Source organism: Oncorhynchus mykiss, chromosome 4, assembly GCF_013265735.2.
Source record: "Oncorhynchus mykiss isolate Arlee chromosome 4, USDA_OmykA_1.1, whole genome shotgun sequence".
Lineage (NCBI taxonomy): Eukaryota > Metazoa > Chordata > Actinopteri > Salmoniformes > Salmonidae > Oncorhynchus > Oncorhynchus mykiss.
This window is the reverse complement of record NC_048568.1, coordinates 9356881-9379856: the sequence shown is the minus strand read 5'-3', so window position 1 is coordinate 9379856 and position 22976 is coordinate 9356881. Positions and strand designations below refer to the sequence as shown.

Here is a 22976-nt window from a genome sequence, read left to right as displayed (position 1 = left end):
AACAAATGACCTCGCATCATAAAATAAACAACTCATTATTCGTAGATCAGTTAGTCATAATGAATCACATATTTGATTCTCACGAACATAGCCACTGCTGTGTAAGACTAGCGAATGCTTTGCAGGAGTGCCCATAGTAATTACCAGAATTATCCACTTAAATCAGGAATAAACAGATGGGTATATACTGTAGCAGTTATTGTTAGCATATACAAAGACAGCAAATTCAAGTGTTGGGTGTCGACAAAAAATCCACTTACGTCATCATGATTAACCTTCAGTAACTCCATTTATGGCGTCACATACTGTAGAAATGTACAATGTCAATACAAACCTGGAACGTGATGACAAACCCTGTTCATTCTACCTGCACTGTTTCTGTAGACTAGAGCAGGGTTTCGCAAACTCGGTCGTGATTCAAATAATCAAAGCTTGATGAGTTGATTAATAGAATCAACTGTGTAGTGCTAGGGCAAAAGGACTGAGTTTGGGAAACCCTGGACTATAGCATAAGACTCAAACCCTTGTATGCCCTTACTTTTCCCTGTGTCATTCACTCAGAACCACTTTCAGTGTACAGTATGGTGACAGGCAGAGCAGTGCCCAGCTACACAATAATTTGACAGCCTCGATAACAGTGTACATCATAACATTCCAGATATGCCAATAATCAGTCAAGTGTTTTGGTAGAGGTAAATAGTCAGTGGGTACAAAGAAAAGTTCTGGGACCTACAGAGAGTAAAACATTTCTAACCAAAGCATGCAATGATATACATTTAATGCAAATAGTCTTTAGTCACGTGCAAAAAAATAATTGCTTATTTTCTTTTTATTGATAATAAATAGAAAAAATGTGATGCATTCCTGATGTAACATAACAAAAAGAAACAAATGTGAAACCAATGTAATATGACAGGTGTTCAGTTAGTGGGTGATTTACTGGCCTTTCACATGTAATGCAGCTACCCATACAAAACAAAATGCACTGTCAGACATTTCCTTTCAAACTAAAATGGATCGCAAAAGTTGTCATATGAACAATAGAAAACTGCAGTATCTTTTACCAGTTTTATTAATAAAATATCCTAAGAACAGTAAATTACATCTGACTTTCAACTTTCCCTTTCAGTTCATTCTGAAGAGAGTTTTGGGAAGAGCTCAGATAATATGGTACTTCTGAAATGATTGATCAAGCAACCCAAAAGCTTGGGGTCCATTTATTTTTAATAATAATTTCCACAGGAAACCATGATAACATTGTGAAATGAATACAAAAATCAACATAATAACCTTTTAAAAAAAGCTCAGTCAGACAATAGAAATGTTATTGCACAATAGGACCTCTTGCAGAGTAACAAGCCTCAGTACTACTCCTCTTCAAGTCTATTACATTTCAGACAAGAAACATAAGACATTGACACTGGACACTGTTGCCTGCTGGGACCTATAGTCTTGCCCCTGGCCCTGGGGGCCAGCGCCGGGCTGGGGGCCCACTGAAGAGTCATGGCCATGTGGGACCTGTGGCTGCATAGGGAAGTCTCTGGGGCCGACATGAGGGTATGGGGCCCCCCCAGGGGGCAGGATGGAGTGATCAAGTGGTCCATAGTGCACGTAGGTATGTGGGGGTCCCATGGGTCGGGCCATAGGAGTGCTGCCGGAAACACCTAGATAGAAGGAAAAATGAACAAACAAATTAAATATAACACTGTAGTACCAACATAACAATAGTATTTCAGTTGTGGTTAGCGATGCGAATAACAAAGACTTAACTTGAGATAAAAGCTGGGGACCAGAATTCACCACCTACCGAATGGGGGAGGCACCGGTTCATAGTGAGAAGGTGGAGGAAGGTACCGGTTGTGTGGGGAAGGGGGACTGTAAGCACCAGGAGTTGGACGCCGATGTCCGGGTGGTATCAATGGGTGTCCGTTAGGCGGTGGGGGTCCAGGAGGCATCATGCCTGAGTGTCCGTTGTCTGGTCGGTACACGGGAGGCATGAAGGGTGGGGGAGGAGGGATGTGGTGGCGTCCGGGAATGGGACGGTAGCAGAGTCCGGAGGGATGGCTGATGACTGGTCTGAGGGGGCCGGGTCTTGAGTCGGGGGGGGGCCTGATGGGAGAGACCAGCAGGGAGCCAGGACCCTGAGGTCGAGTGTTCTAAAGGAACAACAACAAAAAATATTAAAACAAAGAATAGCAATAGGTCCATTGTACTTGTAGCCCTGCTGCTGGCACCAACAATGAGAGTCCCTTTCATCTGATTCAAACAGTTTCGTTAGGTTAGAACAAAACAAACAATTATGCACTGGTGAGAAAGACAACAATATCCCACAATAATAAGTCAAGTTACACAGTCCCACAAGAATCACACAACCAAGTGCTACACACCGATTCAGAATCAGGACCATTTCCACAAAGCATTAACCTCAAAACACACACAGCTTTAAATGATAACACATTTGAGATATCCATCATGTAGTTGTGCTGAAGTTATGGCTTTGTAGAACAGTGTCACCAATTCATTCAGTGGGGTCAGAGGGAGGGTGGGTGTTGTAATATAGGGAAAAAAATAAAAAGGAGCTTACAGACGGGCCACGGGGAGCGGCAAAGGTCTTCAGACTTCAATGGGACTAGGGCGGCAAAAGGCAAGCAGTTTTGCAATTGTCGCCGTTCGTGGTACTCACTCCAGTGAGCTGCGGCATTGGCTCTACGCTCAAGGCTTCAAAATATGCATGGTTGACCATTGAGCAGAGTCCATCTCGCCAACCAACCAATGTTTTAAAATCACAACCGTCGAGCTGACAACAACCGAGACCGCTGGCATCTACACACAGTAGGCAGAAATGTTCAGTTTACCGCAGCCCGTCTGTAAGCTCCTTAAAACAAGCAACCACGCATGTCAGACTCCAGCCAGCAATGTTAAGTCTGACAACCCTGTGAAGCCACTACCCAGCTGACTGCCACCCCAGCCACTGATCCACGGCTGGGGTAAGCATGCTCACACACACACATCCACATCCCTGCCACTGCTGCCTCCAACATAATACTCACTGCCTCTGGGTTCTCTGTGGAGGCCTGGGCCTCAGCCTGTGACTCTAGTGGAGCGGTCTGTTTAGTGCAAACACACCCACATGATGGAGGAACAGGGGGGAGAGATGCCCATAAGACCGTAAGGACTCACGGTGTTTCGTTGAAACTTTCCTTCTCTAGTTCCATGTCACTTTTTCCCTCCTGACATCGTTACGTAATAAGGAAGTAAATAACCTGTGGACATTTTCAGTCAATTTGAGACACTTACCGAGCTGCCCAGATCGCTTGGTGAGGATGTACTTGGGGCCATGGTGTCTGTGGAGGATAAAAAGGGCAGAATGATTAGAGGAGATTTAGGATAAGGGCTCGATTAGGGATAATACCACATCAACCCTCATTGACAAAAAATACAATCCCTACCAGGTCTAGAAGCCACTGGGTGTTTGTGGTCAGGAGGGTAACGGCCGCAAGGTCGTGGTCCTGTTGGACAATAAATACACGGTGATACATCAACGTAAAACGTCAAATCTTCTAGAATGCTAACCTTGGCTCTCCTGGTTGTCATTAGGCACCTGACTCAAGACCATGTTACTGGTTCATGCTACCATCTATTTATAGCAAAGTCGGGTCTATTTGCAGTCCGAGGAAAATGTTTGGTCATGTCATGGTAGGATATTATTCTTCCAGAACTAGAAGTACCAGTACCAGAATATTTGAGATTCTTCAAAGAAGCCACCCTTTGCCTTGATGACAGCTTTGCACACTTTTAGCATTCTCTCAACCAGCTTCATGAGGTAGTCACCTGGACTGCATTTCAATTAACAGGTGTGCCTTGTTAAAAGTTCATTTGTGGAATTTCTTTCCTTCTTAATGCATTTGAGCCAATCAGTTGTGTTGTGACAAGGTAGGGGTGTTATAAAGATGGTATTTTACCAAATAGGGCTAAGTCCATATTATGGCAAGAACAGCTCAAATAAGCAAAAAGAAACAGTCCATTACTTTAAGACATGAAGATCAGTCAATCTGGAAAATTTCAAGAACTTTTAAAGTTTCTTTAAGTGCAGTCGCAAAAACCATCAAGCTCTATGATGAAACTGGCTCTCATGAGAAATGCCACAGGAAAGACCAAGAGTTACCTCTGCTGCAGAGGATAAGTTCATTAGAGTTACCAGCCCAAATAAATGCTTCAGAGTTCAAGTAATAGACACATCTCAACATCAACTGTTCAGAGGAGACCACGTGAAGCAGGCCTTCATGGTCGAATTGCTGCAAAGAAACCACTAAAAGGACACCAATAAGAAGAGACTTCACTGACTTCACTGGCTTGGGCCAATGAACAAGAGCAATGGAGATGAGACTGACAGAAATCTGTCCTTTGGTCTGAAGAGTACAAATGTGAGAGTTTTTGGTTCCAACCTTCGTGTCTTTTTGAGACGCAGAGTAGGTGAACGGATGATCTCCATATGTGTGGTTCCCACCGTGGAGCATGGAGGTGGTGTGGTGTGATAGTGCTTTGCTGGTGACACGGTCTGTGATTTATTTAGAATTCAAGGGACACTTAACCAGCATGGCTACCACAGCAGTGGTACGGCATCTCATCTGGTTTGCGCTTAGTGGGACTATCATTTGTTTTTCAACAGGACAATGACCCAACACACATCCAGGCTGTGTAAGGGCTATTTGACCAAGGAGAGTGATGGAGTGCTGCATCAGATGGCCTGGCCTCCACAATCACCCGACCTCAATCCAATTGAGATGGTTTGGGATGAGTTTGACCCCAGATTGTAGGAAAAGCAACCAACAAGAGACTGTTGGAAAAGCATTTCAGGTGAAGTTGGTTGAGAGAATGCCAAGAGTGTACAAAGGCGTCATCAAGTCAAAGGGAGGCTACTTCAAAAATCTCAAATATATTTTGATTTGTTCAACACTTTTGGTTATTACATGATTCAATGTGTTGTTTCATAGTTTTGATGTCTTCACTATGATTCTACAATGTATAAAATAGTAAAAATAAAAACCCTAGAATGAGTAGGTGTCCAAACTTCTGACTGGTACTGTGTGTATGTGTATATACAGTTAGGTTGGAGTCATTAAAACTTGTTTTTCAACCACTCCACAAATTTCTTGTTTACAAACTATAGTTTTGGCAAGTCGGTTAGGATTAAGTTCATCTCTAGGAGACAGAATGCGTCTCCTTCCTGAGCAGTATAATGGCTGCGTGGTTCGAGTACAGGCTCAAAATGGCCAGCATCCCGGAGTCTCCTCTTCACTGTTGAGACTGGTGTTTTGCAGGTACTATTTAATGAAGTTGCCAGTTCCTCAACGTGTGAGGCGTCTGTTTCTCAAACTAGACACTAATGTACTTGTTCTCTTGCTCCTTTCTATTCTGGTTAGAGCCAGTTTGCGCTGTTCTGTGAAGGGAGTAGTACACTGCGTTGTGCGAGATATTCAGTGTCTTGACAATTTCTCACAAGGAATAGCCTTCATTTCTCAGAACAAGAATAGACTGGCGAGATTCAGAAGAAAGTGCTTCGTTTCTGGCCATTTTGAGCCTGTAATCGAACCCACAAATGCTGATGCTCCAGATACTCAACTAGTCTAAAAGGAGGCCAATTTTATTGCTTCCTTAATCAGAACAACAGTTTTCAGCTGTGCTAACATACTTGCAAAGGGGTTTTCTAAAGATCAATTAGCCTTTTAAAATTATACACTTGGATTAGCTAACACAACGTGCCATTGGAACACAGGAGTGATGGTTGCTGATAATGGGCCTCTGTACGCCTATGTAGATATTCCATAAAAAATAAAAAATAAACTTTCCAGCTACAATAGTCATTTACAACATTAATGTAGACACTGTATTTCTGGTCAATTTGATGTTATTTTAAATGGACAAAAATAAATGCTTTTCTTTCAAAAACAAGGACAACTCTAAGTGACCCCAAACTTTTGAACGGTAGTGTATATTTTAAACATAAAAATGTATGGAATGCAGTAATCCCACAAGGGAAAGCAAAGGCTGAAGCTTTTGTAACCTAACGAGTTCCACACACAACAGCTGAACACAACAAAAACTCCACCATAATACTGAAAGAGCAAGAGGCATGCAAGAGCGGTTATTCCAAATTGTGAAAGCAAACGGGGGCATAGGAGCATTCTGGGTCGTCTGGACACGCAAACACAGGTGAGACAGATGGCAGTAGAGGGAGAAAAGATGGCAGTGAAAGAGACAGGAAAGAACGTCTTTGAAAATCAGAGAGGACGTAATCAGAAGACAAACATTAGGAAGAGGAAAAGGTCAGAGGTGGGTACCAGTAAGGAGCAGGATGAGAGCAGTAGGAAGAAAAATAAGTGAATTATTGAAACACCACAGCGGAGCTAAAGACAGGGAAAAGGAAAGGTGAAAAAGAAAGCGGGGAGTCAGGGCATACAAGGGTGAACAAGGGGGGTTTGATTGGCAGAGGGATGGTACTGCTCAGCCAATCAGCAGGGCCAAGGCTGTCCGGGCCGGGGGTTCAGGAGACTCCCGATAGGGCTCGTTCCTTCACCCCACTGGGGGGGCACCCGTGAACTTCTATCATGAGAGGGGGGGGAAGGGGCACCTCCACTCACAGATGAGGGACCATACTAATCACCTGTTTAGCAAAACCATTTAACAAAACACTGTCAGTCTCTCCACATTGGACCAGCTGCAAGGAATACAAATCAAAACCTCAGGAAAACATGCATTTCAGAGGGTGGAAGTCAAACAGCAGATGGGGTATCAGACAGTCAAAAAGTCCAAGATCTAATTTGAAACGCAGTCACAGCTGATATCCAACCGACAAGACAATAGAAATGTCCAGGAACGTTACAGAACGTTCAGATAGAAATATGATTCTCTGTCCTCAAGAATAGTGTCATATCAGCCCTATTCATTTCTATCTGCAAGTTATGTTCTGACAATTTTGCCTTACTGAATGCAGACGTGCCAGTCGCCAGCACTAAATAACGTGAACTGAGGATTGGTTCTTACCTCGTCGGAGAGGCATGGGAGCCATCCCAAGGGTGGGCTTGAACAGAGGCCTACGGAGCTCATTCAGCTTGCTGGACATGGAAGTCAGTCTAGGGTGAAAAAAGAGACCAGGCATTTAGATTCTCAATACTGTACCTCCAAATCTAGACTAATACAGCTTGCAAAACTGTGACCAAAACACTTGCATTTGTGGCCCTTCGACTTGGCAGTGCAACCTTTGGTTCACAATGCTTCTCTTTTTACTTTACTATTATGACTCATTCAAAAAGTAAATGTGATATTGACCAAAAATGAACCAAATGAAAGGATCTGCCTGTCTCCATTTTGAGTGAGCAATAGGTGAGGTGCGCATTCTAATTAGCACAACCATATGACCGCTGCTTAAAATGCAATTCGGAAAAAGGCCGTTTGCAAAGCAGCTACTGTTGTTCTAGTTACAGAGAGGAGAGTCACAGCTTTCTGTGAGTATACAATGACATTTCTCAGCTCTCAATATGGAGCTCATGGCACCACTTAACAACCGGAGTAGGCTATGTAGTACATGGTTTTGATGCGCCGGTGGAGTGCACCATTTGCAGTGAATAGGGCTACATCCAGTAGTCTGGACGGGCCTAGTGCTGGAAATCTTTTGTAAGACATTACATTTGCTAATAAATTAGCTATCTAGTAACATTAACATATTTAGAGTTATCAATCTAGATAAGTGTTTTGAGTTTCCACTTCCTCAGGTGGTGAATAATATAGCCTAGGTCAAGCTGTGTAGGCAGACATATTGGATCCTAATTGGACAGCTTTCACATCAAAATACCAATCATGCATTCCCTGGATGTGTTAGAAGAAATATCTTACTTTTTGAATCCTAGAATACCATCTCAGTTCGCTTGTCACTGGAGAAAAAAAAGATTCTACTGGCTACTGTTGATAGTGTACAAAAAAGAAAGCTACAAAGACAACTAGCACTTGTCTTGGCTAGCCTACTGTAGACATATTGAACTCTCCTTCAAAAAGCAGTCTGTCTTGATTAAGGGACAACATACTATTTTTAAATGTAAAATAATATTTTACAGGCTTACTTTAGAAAATACATTTCCGCAATTCTAACAAACAGAGCAATGTCTTACATTGCAAAATTATATCATACAGCTTTTTAATATATCATGAATTAATAACCAAATGTAGCCTATTACTAGCTGAATAGAGAGAGAAAGCATGCATCTCAATGGATTTATAAACTTCCACTGACAAAAAAGTCACATTGCACCCTGAGTAAATCTATCCAAATCAATGTTAGAACTCAAGGGCATGCTAATGTAAAGATGGCTAGTCATTATTAGCCTGGTTCTGTATGGAATGCAGGTACATTATGGGACACAGGTCAGGTCATTATATCAGTGGCGAAAAACGTGCAGTGGCGAAAAATGTATGCAACCAAATCATGTGCTGGTGCCATCAACTAAATAAGCCTTGAGCCCTGCATTGGTATAGCCCAATTGAGTCTGTTGTTTTAGTGTTGCACTCACAAGTTATGAAGGTGAATGTTTTCCTTCTTCTCGTTGAACATAGCTTGCTCTGCGGCGCGTGCAATCGCCTAGAGAGAAGGAATAGACATTTAAAATCTCCTGTTTTGGACTAAATTCACCTTACAAATGACTGGCCAAACAGAATACTTTAAAAAAAAATTCCTGATCCTAATGTATGTGCCATCGATGGGGGTTGAGAAATGAGACATGTTGTTTCTTTAACAAATGGACAAAAAAAAAGTTGTATTGTACAAACCCAGTTCTCGTGAGATTTCTGCTCCTGCTTAATGATCTGGGCTTTGTAGGACTTCTCGGTCCGTTTCAGCTTATCCTGGATCTCTTTAACGCGCTGCCTACACACCTTGACCTCCTCCTCTAGGGCCTTGCTGTCCACCTTCGTCAGCCGGTCTTCCTTGTTGGGGCGCTCAAACTCCTCCTTGGTCAGCTTCCTGTAAGGCGACACACAAATTAAATCAAACTCTACTTTAAGTCCATTTGAAAACCTCAAACCTCACAGTAAAAGAATACAGTAAAAGACAATGATTTTTTTTTTTTTTATGCTGTGGAACCATGGAGAACAAACCCTACTATAGTATTAATGCATGAACTGCACCACTTCTGATTCTACTTACTGCTGCAAAGCGTTCTCCTTCTGCTGGTACATCTCAGTCATGATGTCATTCTTCTGCTGCAGGGTCTTGTACTGGTTCTCCATGTGGTTCTTGTCACTTTTCACCAACAAGATGTCATGCTCCAACTTCTGAAATTGCTCTGTGGCGAAAACAAGTTGACAGTGTTGAGAGAGAAAAGGTAGTGATGCCTATCAAATTCTAGTTGCTGGGACATACCTTCCAGCTCTTTCCTGGACTTCTCTTCGTTCAGCAGCTTGGTCATGAAGCGATCGCGCTCTTCCTCCACAACAGATAGAGTGGTCTGGACCTGTGGAAAGTTCTGCCAACAGTTAGTGCAAGAGTTGACACACTTCTTGGTTCTGAGCACAAGTTTTACCTGCCTTCAGGTACACAGAAATCTGGGTCTGTTCAAGAAAGAACTCAGTCTTACCCGAGAGACGACCATCATTTGCTTAACGCGGTTTTGGATGATGGTCTGCTTGTCTGAAACAAATAATAGTAAACACAGTGACACGTTTCAGGAAAGTAGGCGTATGTACCGTGTCAATAATTCACAGGAGAGGCATTTGAATGTATAACTATCAAAATGCGTTTTCTTTTTTGCAAAATGCCTTCTGGTATGTGAACTTCCATGTGCCTTAATAACAAACTTGTATACCATCCGTAAATACGAGTACAAATGGTAAACTACGAGCCGAGTTAGTTTAGCCACAGAAAAAGGAAGGAACCTTCCCTCTAGTCTTGATTGGCTGAGATAATGGATGAGCTGGACGCGCCATGAAACGAGTTCGGATTGGTCTGCCATGTAGCACGCTTTGGTCTATAACATGAGCTTCTCAGTATGTGTAAGTAATCCTTTCTAACGCAGCTTTTTTGAAAAGATGCTCTCCACTTTTAGGAGGACCAAGTTTTGAAATCAGTGGACTGTCCGGTGGAAGCAGAGTATGATAGCTAAGTAGATGGAGAAAATTCTGTGGTTTGATTGCAAATATGCAGAGGCAGTCGAAAATAGAACACATTGAAGGCTGTTGTATTCTGGAGACAGGTGTTTTATACATCTTCAAATTAAGGGAAACTATTTTCAGATATAAGTTTCTAATTGTCAGAAAGTCGTTTTCTCATTGCAAAATAAAGCATATTGTTAGCTAGCTAACGTTAGCTGGCTGGATCGGCAGCTAATGTTAAGTGATTGATCTGTGTAATAATATTATTCATATCGCAGACACATTTGCATTTCTAGTTATAGCCTAATGTTAGCTAGCTAGGTTAACATTGAACTAGTTGGTTAGTTTTAGCTACCAGGGGATTCATGCAAGGTAGTAACGTTATGAGTTTGGATTATGGTTAATTGTTTAGCTAGCTAAACAAAAGTCTCCACTATGCAAGTAACCAGATTTTATTTGATATGTGTGTGATCACCAGAGACGGTAATATGTGAAGAACATGACCTGCATAAAAGTCCAAATTAGGATATAACGTTAGGCCAACGACACTGTCCAAGTACTAAAATTCTCCAGTAGAATACCCTGCTTTTACTTCGTCACACTAATATCCGTAAGCTATTTTCTTAATTTGTATATAATGATTTTGTTGTGAGTTTATTTTCCTGTAATAATGAATACTAATTAGCTAAAGTTAAGACCTTGTCAGGTATATGATATGGTCATTATTTGAACTGGCTAGCCAACTAACAAGCTAGAAACAAACCAAACCAATGTTTAGAAATGTTCTTGGTTTGCTAGATTGACATATACAAAATTCCATTTTTAAATGGTTGGGTTTATTGGTGTTAAAATACACCAATTATGCTATTTTGGACCACCAGGCTGCTGATGTCATGCGGCCTGTCGTTTTTGTGATTCGATTTTCTCTTCATAATAGAATGTTCATGTCACCGCGACAACTGTCTACAGACATGTCGATAGACGTAGTGTAAACCAGCCTTTAGTCTTGAAATCTTTGGTAGTTTAGTACACGACCTCACATGTGAATCCTTAAAGAGATGGGTGGGGCTAAGGTTAAAGAGGGTGTGAACAATGCTGAATGGGTATAGACAAAGAAGAGCTCTCCAGTATGAGTTACAAGCTTATTAACTTTCAAAGCAGAATTACTTTCCCATTGTTCCTCAACTGTAGTGTATGAAATACCATTTTGTTGCTCCAAGTCTCTACCTTAATCCAATGTAAAAAACGATTTAAAATGTTGCTACATAAGACCAAATCACATGACAGTATCCTAATCAGAGAAGGCTGGTGGGAGGAGCTATAGGAGGACCGTCTCACTATAATGGCGTAAACGGAAGGGAGTCAAGCACACTGTTTCCATGTTTTTCATTCCATTCCAGCCATTACACGGAGCCCGTCCTCCTATAGCTCCTCCCACCAGCCTCCTCTGATTAGGACACAGTGTCAGGTGACTTACCGTTAAAGGCTTCCCCGTTAGCCACAACTCCACCTTTCAGGTCATCGCAGGCCTCCAGGTCTCCTAGCAGGTCAGACAGAACCTGCCAGAGAGGTTGAGAAGCACCAATTGAGACACTTTTCCCCTGGAATCAGTCAAGAAGTATTTTTTTGGAACATAATAAAGGTGACATGTTTCTTTGTCATCAAGGTGCATTTGAGAAGGTGTGAACAGGAATTGATGTGTGTAACAATATCGTAACGTGTAAAAAACAAACCTCAACGTTGTGGTCCTTTTGAACGAGGGAATCCTCCAGGTCTTTCTGAGACTTGTGGTAGACTTTGATCTGCTCTCTTGTCTCCCTGTGCTTCTCCTCCCACAACTTGGCAGCATGGTGCAGCTGTAACAAGGAAATTAGGTCATAAGGACGGTGCTATGCAGGCCCTGCATGGCCAATGAGTCCTACACAATGTCTTGAGGCTTAAATTGTGAATCGTTGTTCCATATTGGTACTCACCGAGAGGTTCTCCTCCTTCAGGGTGGCAATATCCTTCTCCAGAACCTGGTGCTGGACATTCCGGGCATCTTCACGGAGCTTGACTTCATCCATCAGAATGGTAAACTACAGATTCAATGATAAGGATAATTAAAAGGAAATAAACCCTTTACATTTGATTGTTGCAATGTTAATATATTTGACATATTTTCATTGGGCATGTTCACGTATTTGACATATACCTTGGAGAGTGCGTCCTGGGTCGTCTTCTTGCTGCGCTTCAACTTCTCAATGGTTTTGTCCATTTCGGACATCTATGGGCAAAGATAATGATAAGCATAATGACAACCATCTTTCTCTGTGCTCATCAACGAGCCATCCTATTTAGGATAGTAGCTGGCTAATAGTAGCTGCCTATGCTGTCTACATCACGAAAGCAACTGCTCTCTAGGGTGTCTCTTTCGTTTGCAGGCTGTCACTTTTTCTCTGTGACTGCCCGCACAAGTCCAGGTAGCTGTAATGGATTGTGGTCATTTTAGTCAATTACCACATTTTCTGCACTAAACTATGTTGAATATTTATTTGCCTGTTGAAAACTACAACGTCCCAAAGTTTGTGCTTGATTTGATTTCTCTCTACAGAAACGGCACATTGAGCTCACATAATAAACTAACTTAATGGGATTCAAATAATTGAACCGACATCAGAGAATTGGTTGTTCTGAAACATTTTAATTACAGCCAAATCGCTCAATACTACTCACCATATCGTCATGTTTCGCAGTGTTGGCCCGCTCTTTGTCAAAGGATATGGCGAGTAAGTGATTTTCCTCATCCAGGCGCTCATTTTGTCTCTCCATCTCTTGCACAATATTCTATTGGATAGAAAAAAAAATGCGTAGTCAATTTAAACACTATGGAGAAGAAAACAATTATAATAAAAAATAAAATAATTGTCAGCATGACAATGACATGTGATCAAGATAATATTTCTCAGAGACACCTCCAAATCCTGGATCTTCTCCAGAGATAAAGTGGCAGATTTTTCCGACAGCTTTTGATTTTCTTTAAGTTCTTCGCCCTAAGGGGAACCCAGTAGAAATATACTGTCAAAACATTATGTCCCTTAATTCACATTGAACTCAAAATTCTGGATCTTAGTCAGTGAAAAGTCTCTGCAACTTACCCGTTGCTGCAGTTCAGCGACCTTTTGGAGTATCTCCTTCTTCTCTTGTTCAAGCATTTTCATCCTGTCCACCAGCTCTTTTTCAGTAGCTAATAAAATACATGACGAGAATATGAAATCTGACATGGTATACACGTGACAAGGACAACAGCCTGTAAGCAATATGAATGAGGATTCACTATGCACCCTAAATAGCCAGAGAGAAGAACTTACTTAGATATGACTTGCTTTTGACCTGTGAGGAGGAAAACAAAAAAGTGGCAGCAAACAGCCTCCTCAATGGTAGCATACAATACATCATAGAATAACATAAAGCAATCAGAAATTATGAAAGCGGTAACTGTGCAATAACGACTTACAGATAGAATGCTCCTCCAGAAGAGGAAGCCGATGACCCCGGCACCTGCAGTGACCAGCACGGGTTCACAGAACACGCTGTAGAAGTCTGGACCTGGCTTCCAGTGCTCTGGCAGACTGGTGACCATCTGGGGAGAGACAGGTCCAATCAGTATTACGACAGCACATGTCAGGCTTAGCAAATAAGTTGGGTAATAGTTGGCCTGAGATGACAGATGAAAATAAGTGATGTTAAAAACATTGAACTACACCATCAGGCATTCCAGTGTTCCATTTACAAGCATGGCTAATGGATATCCCACTGAGCACCCTCTAGGTCAATGCAAAGAGGCATATCTTCAGATCAAATCAAGGTGGGTTTAGAAATAGACATAGACTATAACCTAGTGTTGATCAAAATCAATAGAGAGAAGATTTGCCTTGACCTTATGTAATCAATTGGGATTGGATTGGCCTGGGGTCCTAACACTGTCCATCCATGGTGACCTTTGCACAATACAGAACTTCCATTGCAGTCTCTCAGTGAAAGAGAGTGGATCTAACTAACAAGCCTTAGGCCTATGTGGATTTAGAGTGCAAAAGAGTGCATCATGTAGCCTTTCACCCTGTAAAATGGCCAATAAACAAAACAGATGATTACATAACATATCACTAGACATGAGCCATGTGTAGATTTGAATGGCATGTAACCTCAGGTGATAGTTATGTAAGGGGGAGCTGTCAGAGCAAAATTCAACAACTTGAAGGCACCTCTCGATCTGAGACCCAGATACAGGAAGAACAGATACTGCTAGTCTGGAAAGTGAGCCATTTTTTTAATGAGGAAGAGGACAGGCAACTTCCACTTCGAAAAAAATCTAAACTAAGAGCAATCAAGTGACCCATTCTAGGCTGCAGCTATTTGGGAAATGCATTAGGTATTGTTGGACAAAATCATTCCCCAAGACAATGAAGTTGCCAACAAGATTCAGTTTCAATGTAGCTAGCCAGCCAGCCATATGGCGGCCTAAGACTTGACTTGCCAGCTAGCTACATTGTAACCAACTACTTACATATTGAAGTACAAGACAGTACAAGACAGACAGTTGATCAGATTCTGTCATCAGGGGCAAAGTGGGTAATGGGGTTGTTTCTTCCGAATCCATCGCTACCGTACGTTACTTTGACAGTTGAGCTGGCTATCAAGTTAGTTTGGCTTGTGACTTGCAATGCAAGTCGTTTGCGTAAACCCGAAAATCCTAATTTCACCAACTGATCAACGTTGTCGACTATTGGAGAGGATCCTTCATCGTGGTTCTATTTACCCAGGAGAGGACAATATGTACCTATCTTTCTAGCTACTATAACCTAAGCTTGAAGGTTAGCTTGCCAATGCTGGCTCTGCTTCGCCAACAACATGTCTACTAGCCTCCTTTTAGAGGTCTGAACGCGATTACTCTACGCAAAGCCTGGTAAAACGAGCGGCGGGATCATTTATATCCCACTCAATAAGCAAAACACCGGCTGTGGACACTTAACTTCAGCCTACACTTCACTAGAACACGTCTACAAAAAAATGGGAAAGGATCACTGAACCTGGGCTGCATTCAGTACGTTTTTACGTTCTGGAACGTTTAATTTAACGGAAACGGTGCTGTACTCAACTACCAGTTGAAAAAAAGGGGAAGGGTTGGGTAACGCTGTCAGCATGGCAAATGCCCCCCCAAATAAAAATAATACATGCATTGTCCCAGCAATAATAAAATAAGTATGAATACTTGAGTCCTAAGCACTACATGCAGGCAATTAGTCAATTACAATGGAAAGGAAAGCCCATTCACAAGAGAGAAATACATGAAGTAACTTACCATAACACCATATATTCCAAGATACTCATAAAACAGGGTGATGAGATGACCAGATAAAATTAGCACTGATACGAATGATGAACCACTCTGCTCATCTTCATGGAAATCAGTGACAGGAGGTGACTCCAGAGAGCCTGGAAATACAGCACAAGCAAATTAGGTTAATGAATACAGTTTACATCTCACCACAATTTCAAAAGTAGGGAAATATAATGAACCTGAGGGAGGGTGATCCATGTCTACGCTAAGTCCCATGTCCAAGGTATTTTCCAAAATAGTTTCAGGGCCCCTCTGGATTTCTTCTGGAGTTTTAGAGCTTGCCTGATTGTCTTTGTTCCTGTTCAAGTACCCACTATCCTCATCAATGCCCATATCTGGTATCTTCTCAGGTGCCTTAGTCTCTTCACCCGTCTCTGTCACAGCGAGGTTGTCCTTGTCTGTGTCCTCCACAGACTGCGGGAATGTCTTCTCTTCCTCCGCATCATCAGACATATCCACATCTTTTGAAACATTCAGAGAGGTGCAAACAGTGAGTAAATGTTCATGCATTACAATCTAACTGTCATTGTCAGGAAGTGTATTTGTTCTGTCAACAGATTACTATTTACTTTGTTGTACTTCTTGGGCATTTCTTAAATACAGCTTATTCTGCAAACCAAATCTCCAGGCATTATTATCACGTCATTAGCAATGTAATGAGACTTTCCAAATATTTATTTAACAAAAGGTTTTAATCCTCCTATACTCTGACATGAACATAAGCTGAAAAAAAAAAAATATTACCTGTGTCAGGGTGTAGTTGACTGCCCACTGCCATGGGAGCACTGTTTCTGGCCGTTGAGTACTTCTGACTCAGGGTGAACACCAATTCCTGGAAGTCGTCCAAAATGGAAGCTTCCTCAACAAACTCACCAGCCTCCTGCTGCAGGTCAGTGTTCTCCTGGGCATCCAGCATCCTCTCAATCTCATCCAGGATTGGGGTTTCAGAGGCTTCCAAAATGGCTTCCAGCACCTTTTCAATGTCCTTACTGGTGTTTGTCTGGGACAGCCAGGCAGCCTTCAGCTCCAGGTCAGAAAACAGGAACTCCACCCTAAAGAGATTCTGAAGACCTAGAATCTTTTGGAGGCGCTCCATATCCTCCTCCTTGAAGTGGTCTCGCAATAGTGTCAGCCTCAACACATTGTCACTGTTTTCCGTCCTCTTGTTTGGAAGGGGATCCAGAACTTTATCTTTAAGTGAGGGTGTGTGGCTTTCAGCATCATTTTCAGTCTCATGCACCTCAGGTTCTATGTCAATAGCCTCGTCGTGTTGGACCACATCCAACACATCACTGGATACAACATCGGTTTGTGTATAATTATTGGGTTGCTCTGACCCAAATTCAGATAGACTTTCTGTGTCATTTTCATCAGTGTGCTCAGTTTTGGATGAAGACAATACCACATTTTCATCCTCTAGCAACTCTTCCTCAATCTCTTCCCCCACTAGGTGTATTGAATCATCCTCCTCTATGGGGAGTTCAAGATGGCTCTCTTTCACCATTGTGTTTTTACTTGGATCCGGGATCTTCTGGTATGGTTCTTGCAATAGTCTAAAAAGCTCTGTACCACCCTGTTTAAATGTATTCTCTACTTGTGAGAAATCTATTGACTCCTCTTTTTGTATGGGGAGTTCTTCAACAGCTTGTTTCAGCTCTAATTCGTTATTTTTACTATCAAAGTATGAGAGCATGTCTGTCTGTGAGAGCTGTTTAGGGACTGGGCTGTCATCTACTGTAAGATTCTCTGCTAAAGCCTCAGTGTGTCCTGCCTCATCAGCAGGAGGTGTTGAAGGTTCAATGTCAGCTTCTTCAGATTCATCCTCAAACTGCAACATCTGAGAATCCTCATCAGGTACTTTGACAGCATCCTCACTGAAATTAGAGTCCGCAGGTTGCTCAAAGATTAGCTCAGAGGAAGTAGAACAGCCAAATGACTCCTTGGGTTCTTCAATTTTGGGAGGCTGCTCTGGTGTAATCTCACCTTCGTCATCCTCCTCATTTTCCTCTGAACTGGCAACATGAGCTATTCTTTCCCCACCACTGACAACGTTAAAAACTGTATCACCAAATGCAGACCACAGGTTATTGTCCTTGGAGTCCTGTTTCTGTGTATGAGGTACCTCTGATAGACTGTCTTCCTCATCTGTATGATCAGATTCCAGAATGTTCTCGTGTTCCAAATTAGAACTTTCTTCAGAAAAAGCCAGCAATGGAGTTTCCCTGAGATGATAATCACTTTCCTCATCCTGCTGATATTCAGTCTTGTCACTTTCCTTATCATATGGAGTCACCTTCCAAGTGTCCTCATCATTGGAAGTGACAGCATCAAAAGTTATTCCAAGTGTGGTTTTTAACTCCGGAATAGGTCTGCCTTCTGAAAAACCATCAGGTGCATTTTCTAACTCAGGATCATCTTTGGCTAGAGGTTCTGAGGGGGTTTCTTTGATCTCACCTTCCTCTGGTTCAACAACACTGTACGGCACAGAGTCCTCTGTCCTCTGCTGATCTTTCTGAAGGTAATCTTTGATCCTCTCAGCTGTGGTCTCAAGTACAGTGTTATATTCCACTCCCTTTGTGTCAAGAGTTTCAGGGTGAGGCAGAGAGGACTCTAAAGCCTCAAAATGTCTCAGATCATCATTATCTAGAACCTCTACAACCTTATCAATGTCCTCAGGAACATCCCTATCAATCTCATCATTTTCTAACAATGTCACTTCAGGTGGAGGCTCATCCACTTCCACCGTGGTGCTCTCAGCACTTTTGTTAAGGTAAAAAGTCTCTGTGGTTACTTGCACATATTCCTCCTTGTCTGTTAACAATAAAGAGGAACCTAACAGTAAATCAATGTCATAACTGTCAAACTTATCGTGTCCAGTGTCAAAGCAAACAAAGTCGGTTTCCTGAAAAGAAAAAGAAAACATAGTTTGAGTCATACTACCTATTTCAGAAAGAAGTTCAGTCATTCCAGATAATGTTTTAAGCGATGATGCATTGGCAGTAGTGAACTAGGCCTACATCTATTTATTGACTTACCTCAGCAGGAATCTCCAATTCTTTTTCAGTGTATATGTGATTGATTACGAGTTGGTCCTTATTGAAGTAACCAAAGCTGTTACCAACCTATTGTAAGAAATGGAAACAAAACAGAGAATGAAACATGTTAACAAAACAGAAAAAGCTTCAACATTCCTTCTAGACTGCAATGTTATCACATAAAGTACCAGTAAAAAAGTTTGGACACACCTATTCATTCAATAGTTTTTCTTTATATTCTACATTGTAGAATAATAGTGAAGACATCAAAACTATGAAATAACACATATGGAATCATGTAGTAACCCCCAAAAAGTGTACAAAAAAATATCTAAATATATTTGATATTCTTCAAAGTAGCCCAAATCAAATAAAATGTTATTGGTCACATACACTTGTTTAGCAGATGTTATTGCAGGTGTCGCAAAATGCTTGTGGTGTTGTTGAACCAGGAATGCTTTTCCAACAGTCTTGAAGGAGTTCCCACATATGTTGAGCTCTTGTTGGCTGCTTTTCCTTCACTCTGCGGTCCAATTCATCCCAAACCATCTCAAATTGGGTTGAGGTCGGGAGATTGTGGAGGCCAGGTCATCTGATGCAGCACTCCATCACTCAAAAAAAAAACACACAAAAAGCCCAAAACAGCCTGGAGATGTGTTGGGTCATTGTCCTGCTGAGAAACAAATAATAGTCCCACTAAGCACAAACCACATGGGTTGGCGTATCACTGCAGAATGCTGTGGTAGCCATGCCAGTTAAGTGAGCCTTGAATTCTAAATAAATCATAGACAGTGTCACCAGCATAGCACCCCCACACCTCTTCCATGCTTCACGGTGGGAACCACACAAGTCGAGATAATTCGTTCACCTACTCTGCATCTCACAAAGACACGGCAGTTGGAACCAAAACTCTCAAATTTGTACTCATCAGACCAAAGGACAGATTTCCACCAGTCTAAATGTCCATTGCTCATGTGTCTAGGTCCAAGCAAGTCTCTTATTATTATTATTATTAGGGTCCTTCAGTAGTGGTTTCTTTGCAGCAATTCAACAATGAAGGCCCGATTCACACAGTCTCCTCTGATCAGTTGATGTTGGGCTATGTCTGTTACTTGAACTCTGTGAAGCATTTACTTGGGCTTCAATATGAGGTGCAGTTAACTCTAATGAACTTATCCTCTGCAGCAGAGGTAGCACTGGGTCTTCCTTTCTTGTGGCAGGCCTCATTAGAGCCAGTTTCATCATAGGACTTGATGGTTTTTGCGACTGCACTGTTCTTGCCATAATATGGACTTGGTATTTTACCAAATCTTCTGTATACCACCCGAACCTTGTCACAACACAACTGGCTCAAACGCATTAAGAAGGAAATAAATTCCACAAATAACATTTTAATAAGGCACACCTGTTAATTGAAATGCATTCCAGGTGACTACCTCATGAAGCTGGTTGACAGAATGCCAAGTGTGTGCAAAGCAGTCATCAAGACATTGGATTCTTTGAAGAATCTAAAATATATTTTGATTTGTTTAACACTTTTTTGGTTGCTACATGATTCCATGTGTTTTCCAAAGTGTTGATGTCTTCACTATTATGCTACAATGTAGAAAATAGTACAAATAAAGTAAAACCATTGAATGAGTAGATGTGTCCAAACGTTTGACAGGTGCTGTAATGAAATATTAACTCATACTTACACTCCCTGCCCATATATTTGTCCTCTGGCTTGAGAGTTTATAGTAGACATATATAGTCTCTCCTTTTTTAAATGGCAGAAACCGACAGTCTGGTCCGGTGAAATCGCTAAAAGCTTTCCCCCGGCACAAGAGCACTGTGGAGAGGAACGATTCAAAGATCAGTTGTTTCACCCCTACCAAAGATTTCAGCCCATTACCTCAGCGTCCACCCTTTGTGCCCCATGCACAATCAGGGCGTGAATAGAATACAAATCACTAAAGTAAGCCTTGTTTTATCTGCTTCTCTTTTTACAGAGCCATAGTATCCAAAAGGAAAGCCAAGCATTAAGGGTAAATAGAATATTGTTTTTGTCTTGATAAGGTAGATGTAAAAAGAGAAGAACTTGCAAGCAGAGGGGTGCAATAGCTAGCTTTATAGCTAACCAGGCCTATACACCATCTTGCAATTTGCTTCCTAAGCCAACAGAATTTTGATATATTTATGGTCCATTTAGTAAGTAACTATAGAGGTTGATTACAATCAAGCTAACACCTCTTATTGTGTGTAGCTAGCTAGTGGCAGTCGCCAGATCAACTGGCAAGTTGTCATGTAGCTAGTTAGTCAACTAGTAATCCGGGTCAACAGCATTAATGTAAATATAAATTTAAACCGTCCCCTCGCCCATACCCAGGCGCGAACCAGTCACCCTCGAAGCATCGTTACCCATCGCTCCACAAACGCCACGGCCCTTGCAGAGCAAGGGGAACTACTACTTCAATGTTTCAGAGCAAGTGGCGTCACTGATTGAAACGCTATTTAGCGCCCACGCTAACTAAGCTAGCCGTTTCACATCCGTTACATTAGGTTATTATGTATTGGTATTTACAACTTCCCTTTGAAATGACAACACCGGTCAAGCTAGCTAGCTATGGAAAGATGGAAGTATCCTGAAAGTTCGCTTGAGTTCAGCGCCAAGTACTTACTACTGCATTCCTCGTCTGCACAGCTTTTGAAGTCGGAGAATCTCCCTTCGACTGCGGCTTTGGATATGAAATTATGAATACATAAAATAAAAATGTATACGTAAGAAACATTTACAGCCATGTTGGTAATTGGGCTGGCTGGTTCTGCTGGAGCATGAGCAGATGAAGCCTACACGTCGGAAAATCCAAGGCTGGAACAATTCGTAGGATGTTGATCGTAGAGGCAAATATCAAAATCTGGGCAGATAATGTCAAAAATAAGAGCAAGGACATGAAACCAGAACGCAGAATAAAAGCTTCTTATTGCGTCACAATACAAGTTCTGATTCGGGTTTATCACGTATTTGTTGGATAGAACTAAACCGTCCACAAGTTTACTGACAAGTGAACGCAAAATCCCATTTGATTTGACGATCTGACTACCGCAGATTTATTATGATACATCAAAAGCACATGTTGATTGTTTTGGTACCCAGTGCCTGAAAAACAGAGAGGATGTGACTCACATTTTCAGGGTGGGCTATAAACTACATTTATATTAACCTGTAAAAGTCAGAATTGATCAAATAAATGTTAATACAAATGCCTAGTTGCTGGACGAAGCTACGGGTTGGCGATCCAGTTGTTTTTGTTTCACCCGTTATCAAAATAGTAGCCACTCCCACCCGACTAGACTACAATCACCCCATTAAACCTGAGGACATAATTTTACTCACATTTGGGAGGACCCTCAATGACCGTAATGATCCAAGCTGCATGTCATTGCCAATGAAATGACTAAAAAAAGCATTGCAACAAATTACAGGCCAATACCAAAGACAATTTATTTAATTCAATTTTTTGATTTAACATTTATCTAGGTGTAACGGATGTGAAACGGCTAGCTTAGTTAGCGTGGGCGCTAAATAGCGTTTCAATCAGTGACGTCACTTGTTTTGAGACCTTGAAGAAGTAGTCCCCCCCGCGGCTTTTGTGGAGCGATGGGTAACGATGCTTCGAGGGTGACTGTTGATGTGTGCAGAAGGTCCCTAGTTCGCGCCCGGGTATGGGCGAGGGGACGGTCTAAAGTTATACTGTTACATAGGCAAGTCAGTTAAAAAAATAGTTTCTTATTTACAATTACGGCCTAGTGATATATTTTACATCATTTCCCATCAATTCCCATTATTAAAGTGGCTGGAGTTGAGTCAGTGTGTTGGCAGCAGCCACTCAATGTTAGTGGTGGCTGTTTAACAGTCTGATGGCCTTGAGATAGAATCTGTTTTTCAGTCTCTCGGTCCCAGCTTTGATGCACCTGTACTGACCTCGCCTTCTGGATGATAGCGGGGTGAACAGGCAGTGGCTCGGGTGGTTGCTGTCCTTGATGATCTTTATGGCCTTCCTGTGACATCGGGTGGTGTAGATGTCCTGGAGGGCAGGTAGTTTGCCCCCGGTGATGCGTTGTGCAGACCTCACTACCCTCTGGAGAGCCTTACGGTTGTGGGTGGAGCAGTTGCCATACCAGGCGGTGATACAGCCCGACAGGATGCTCTCGATTGTGCATCTGTAGAAGTTTGTGAGTGCTTTTGGTGACAAGCCAAATTTCTTCAGCCTCCTGAGGTTGAAGAGGCCTGCTGCGCCTTCTTCACGATGCTGTCTGTGTGGGTGGACCAATTCAGTTTGTCTGTGATGTGTACGCCGAGGAACTTAAAACTTACTACCCTCTCCACTACTGTTCCATCGATGTGGATAGGGGGGTGTTCCCTCTGCTGTTTCCTGAAG

General features: G+C 42.0%; 2 protein-coding genes across 5 annotated transcripts in view; both read right to left on the bottom strand.

The window, feature by feature from the left end:
- Positions 1 to 15004, bottom strand: part of LOC118964433 (transport and Golgi organization protein 1 homolog) — a 70238-nt gene extending 55234 nt beyond the window's left edge. The window contains exon 1 of the mRNA XM_036975591.1: positions 14939 to 15004. The gene's annotated coding sequence lies outside the window, so the exon portion shown is untranslated. The remainder of the gene's footprint in view (positions 1 to 14938) is intronic.
- LOC118936651 (transport and Golgi organization protein 1 homolog) lies at positions 812 to 21869 on the bottom strand. Of its 4 annotated transcripts, XM_036975568.1 has the most exons (27): positions 21216 to 21869; positions 20253 to 20386; positions 18556 to 18642; positions 17826 to 18422; positions 16265 to 17795; positions 15700 to 15981; positions 15482 to 15615; positions 13637 to 13762; positions 13491 to 13512; positions 13278 to 13366; positions 13095 to 13172; positions 12856 to 12966; positions 12335 to 12406; positions 12114 to 12218; positions 11874 to 11996; positions 11618 to 11699; positions 9627 to 9679; positions 9413 to 9515; positions 9197 to 9335; positions 8821 to 9013; positions 8565 to 8632; positions 7045 to 7133; positions 3450 to 3509; positions 3298 to 3344; positions 3051 to 3107; positions 1808 to 2156; positions 812 to 1664 (listed from the first exon to the last, which is right to left on the bottom strand). In XM_036975568.1, exons 1-27 carry the CDS (start codon positions 21334 to 21336, stop codon positions 1387 to 1389), a joined length of 5130 nt encoding a protein of 1709 aa, XP_036831463.1. In that variant the 5' UTR covers positions 21337 to 21869; the 3' UTR covers positions 812 to 1386. The 4 variants fall into 4 exon arrangements, with proteins under 4 accessions (XP_036831463.1, XP_036831461.1, XP_036831462.1 ...); XM_036975566.1 differs by having other exon boundaries at positions 16265 to 18422; XM_036975567.1 differs by having other exon boundaries at positions 9413 to 9503; positions 16265 to 18422.
- Positions 21870 to 22976: the final 1107 nt, after the last annotated feature.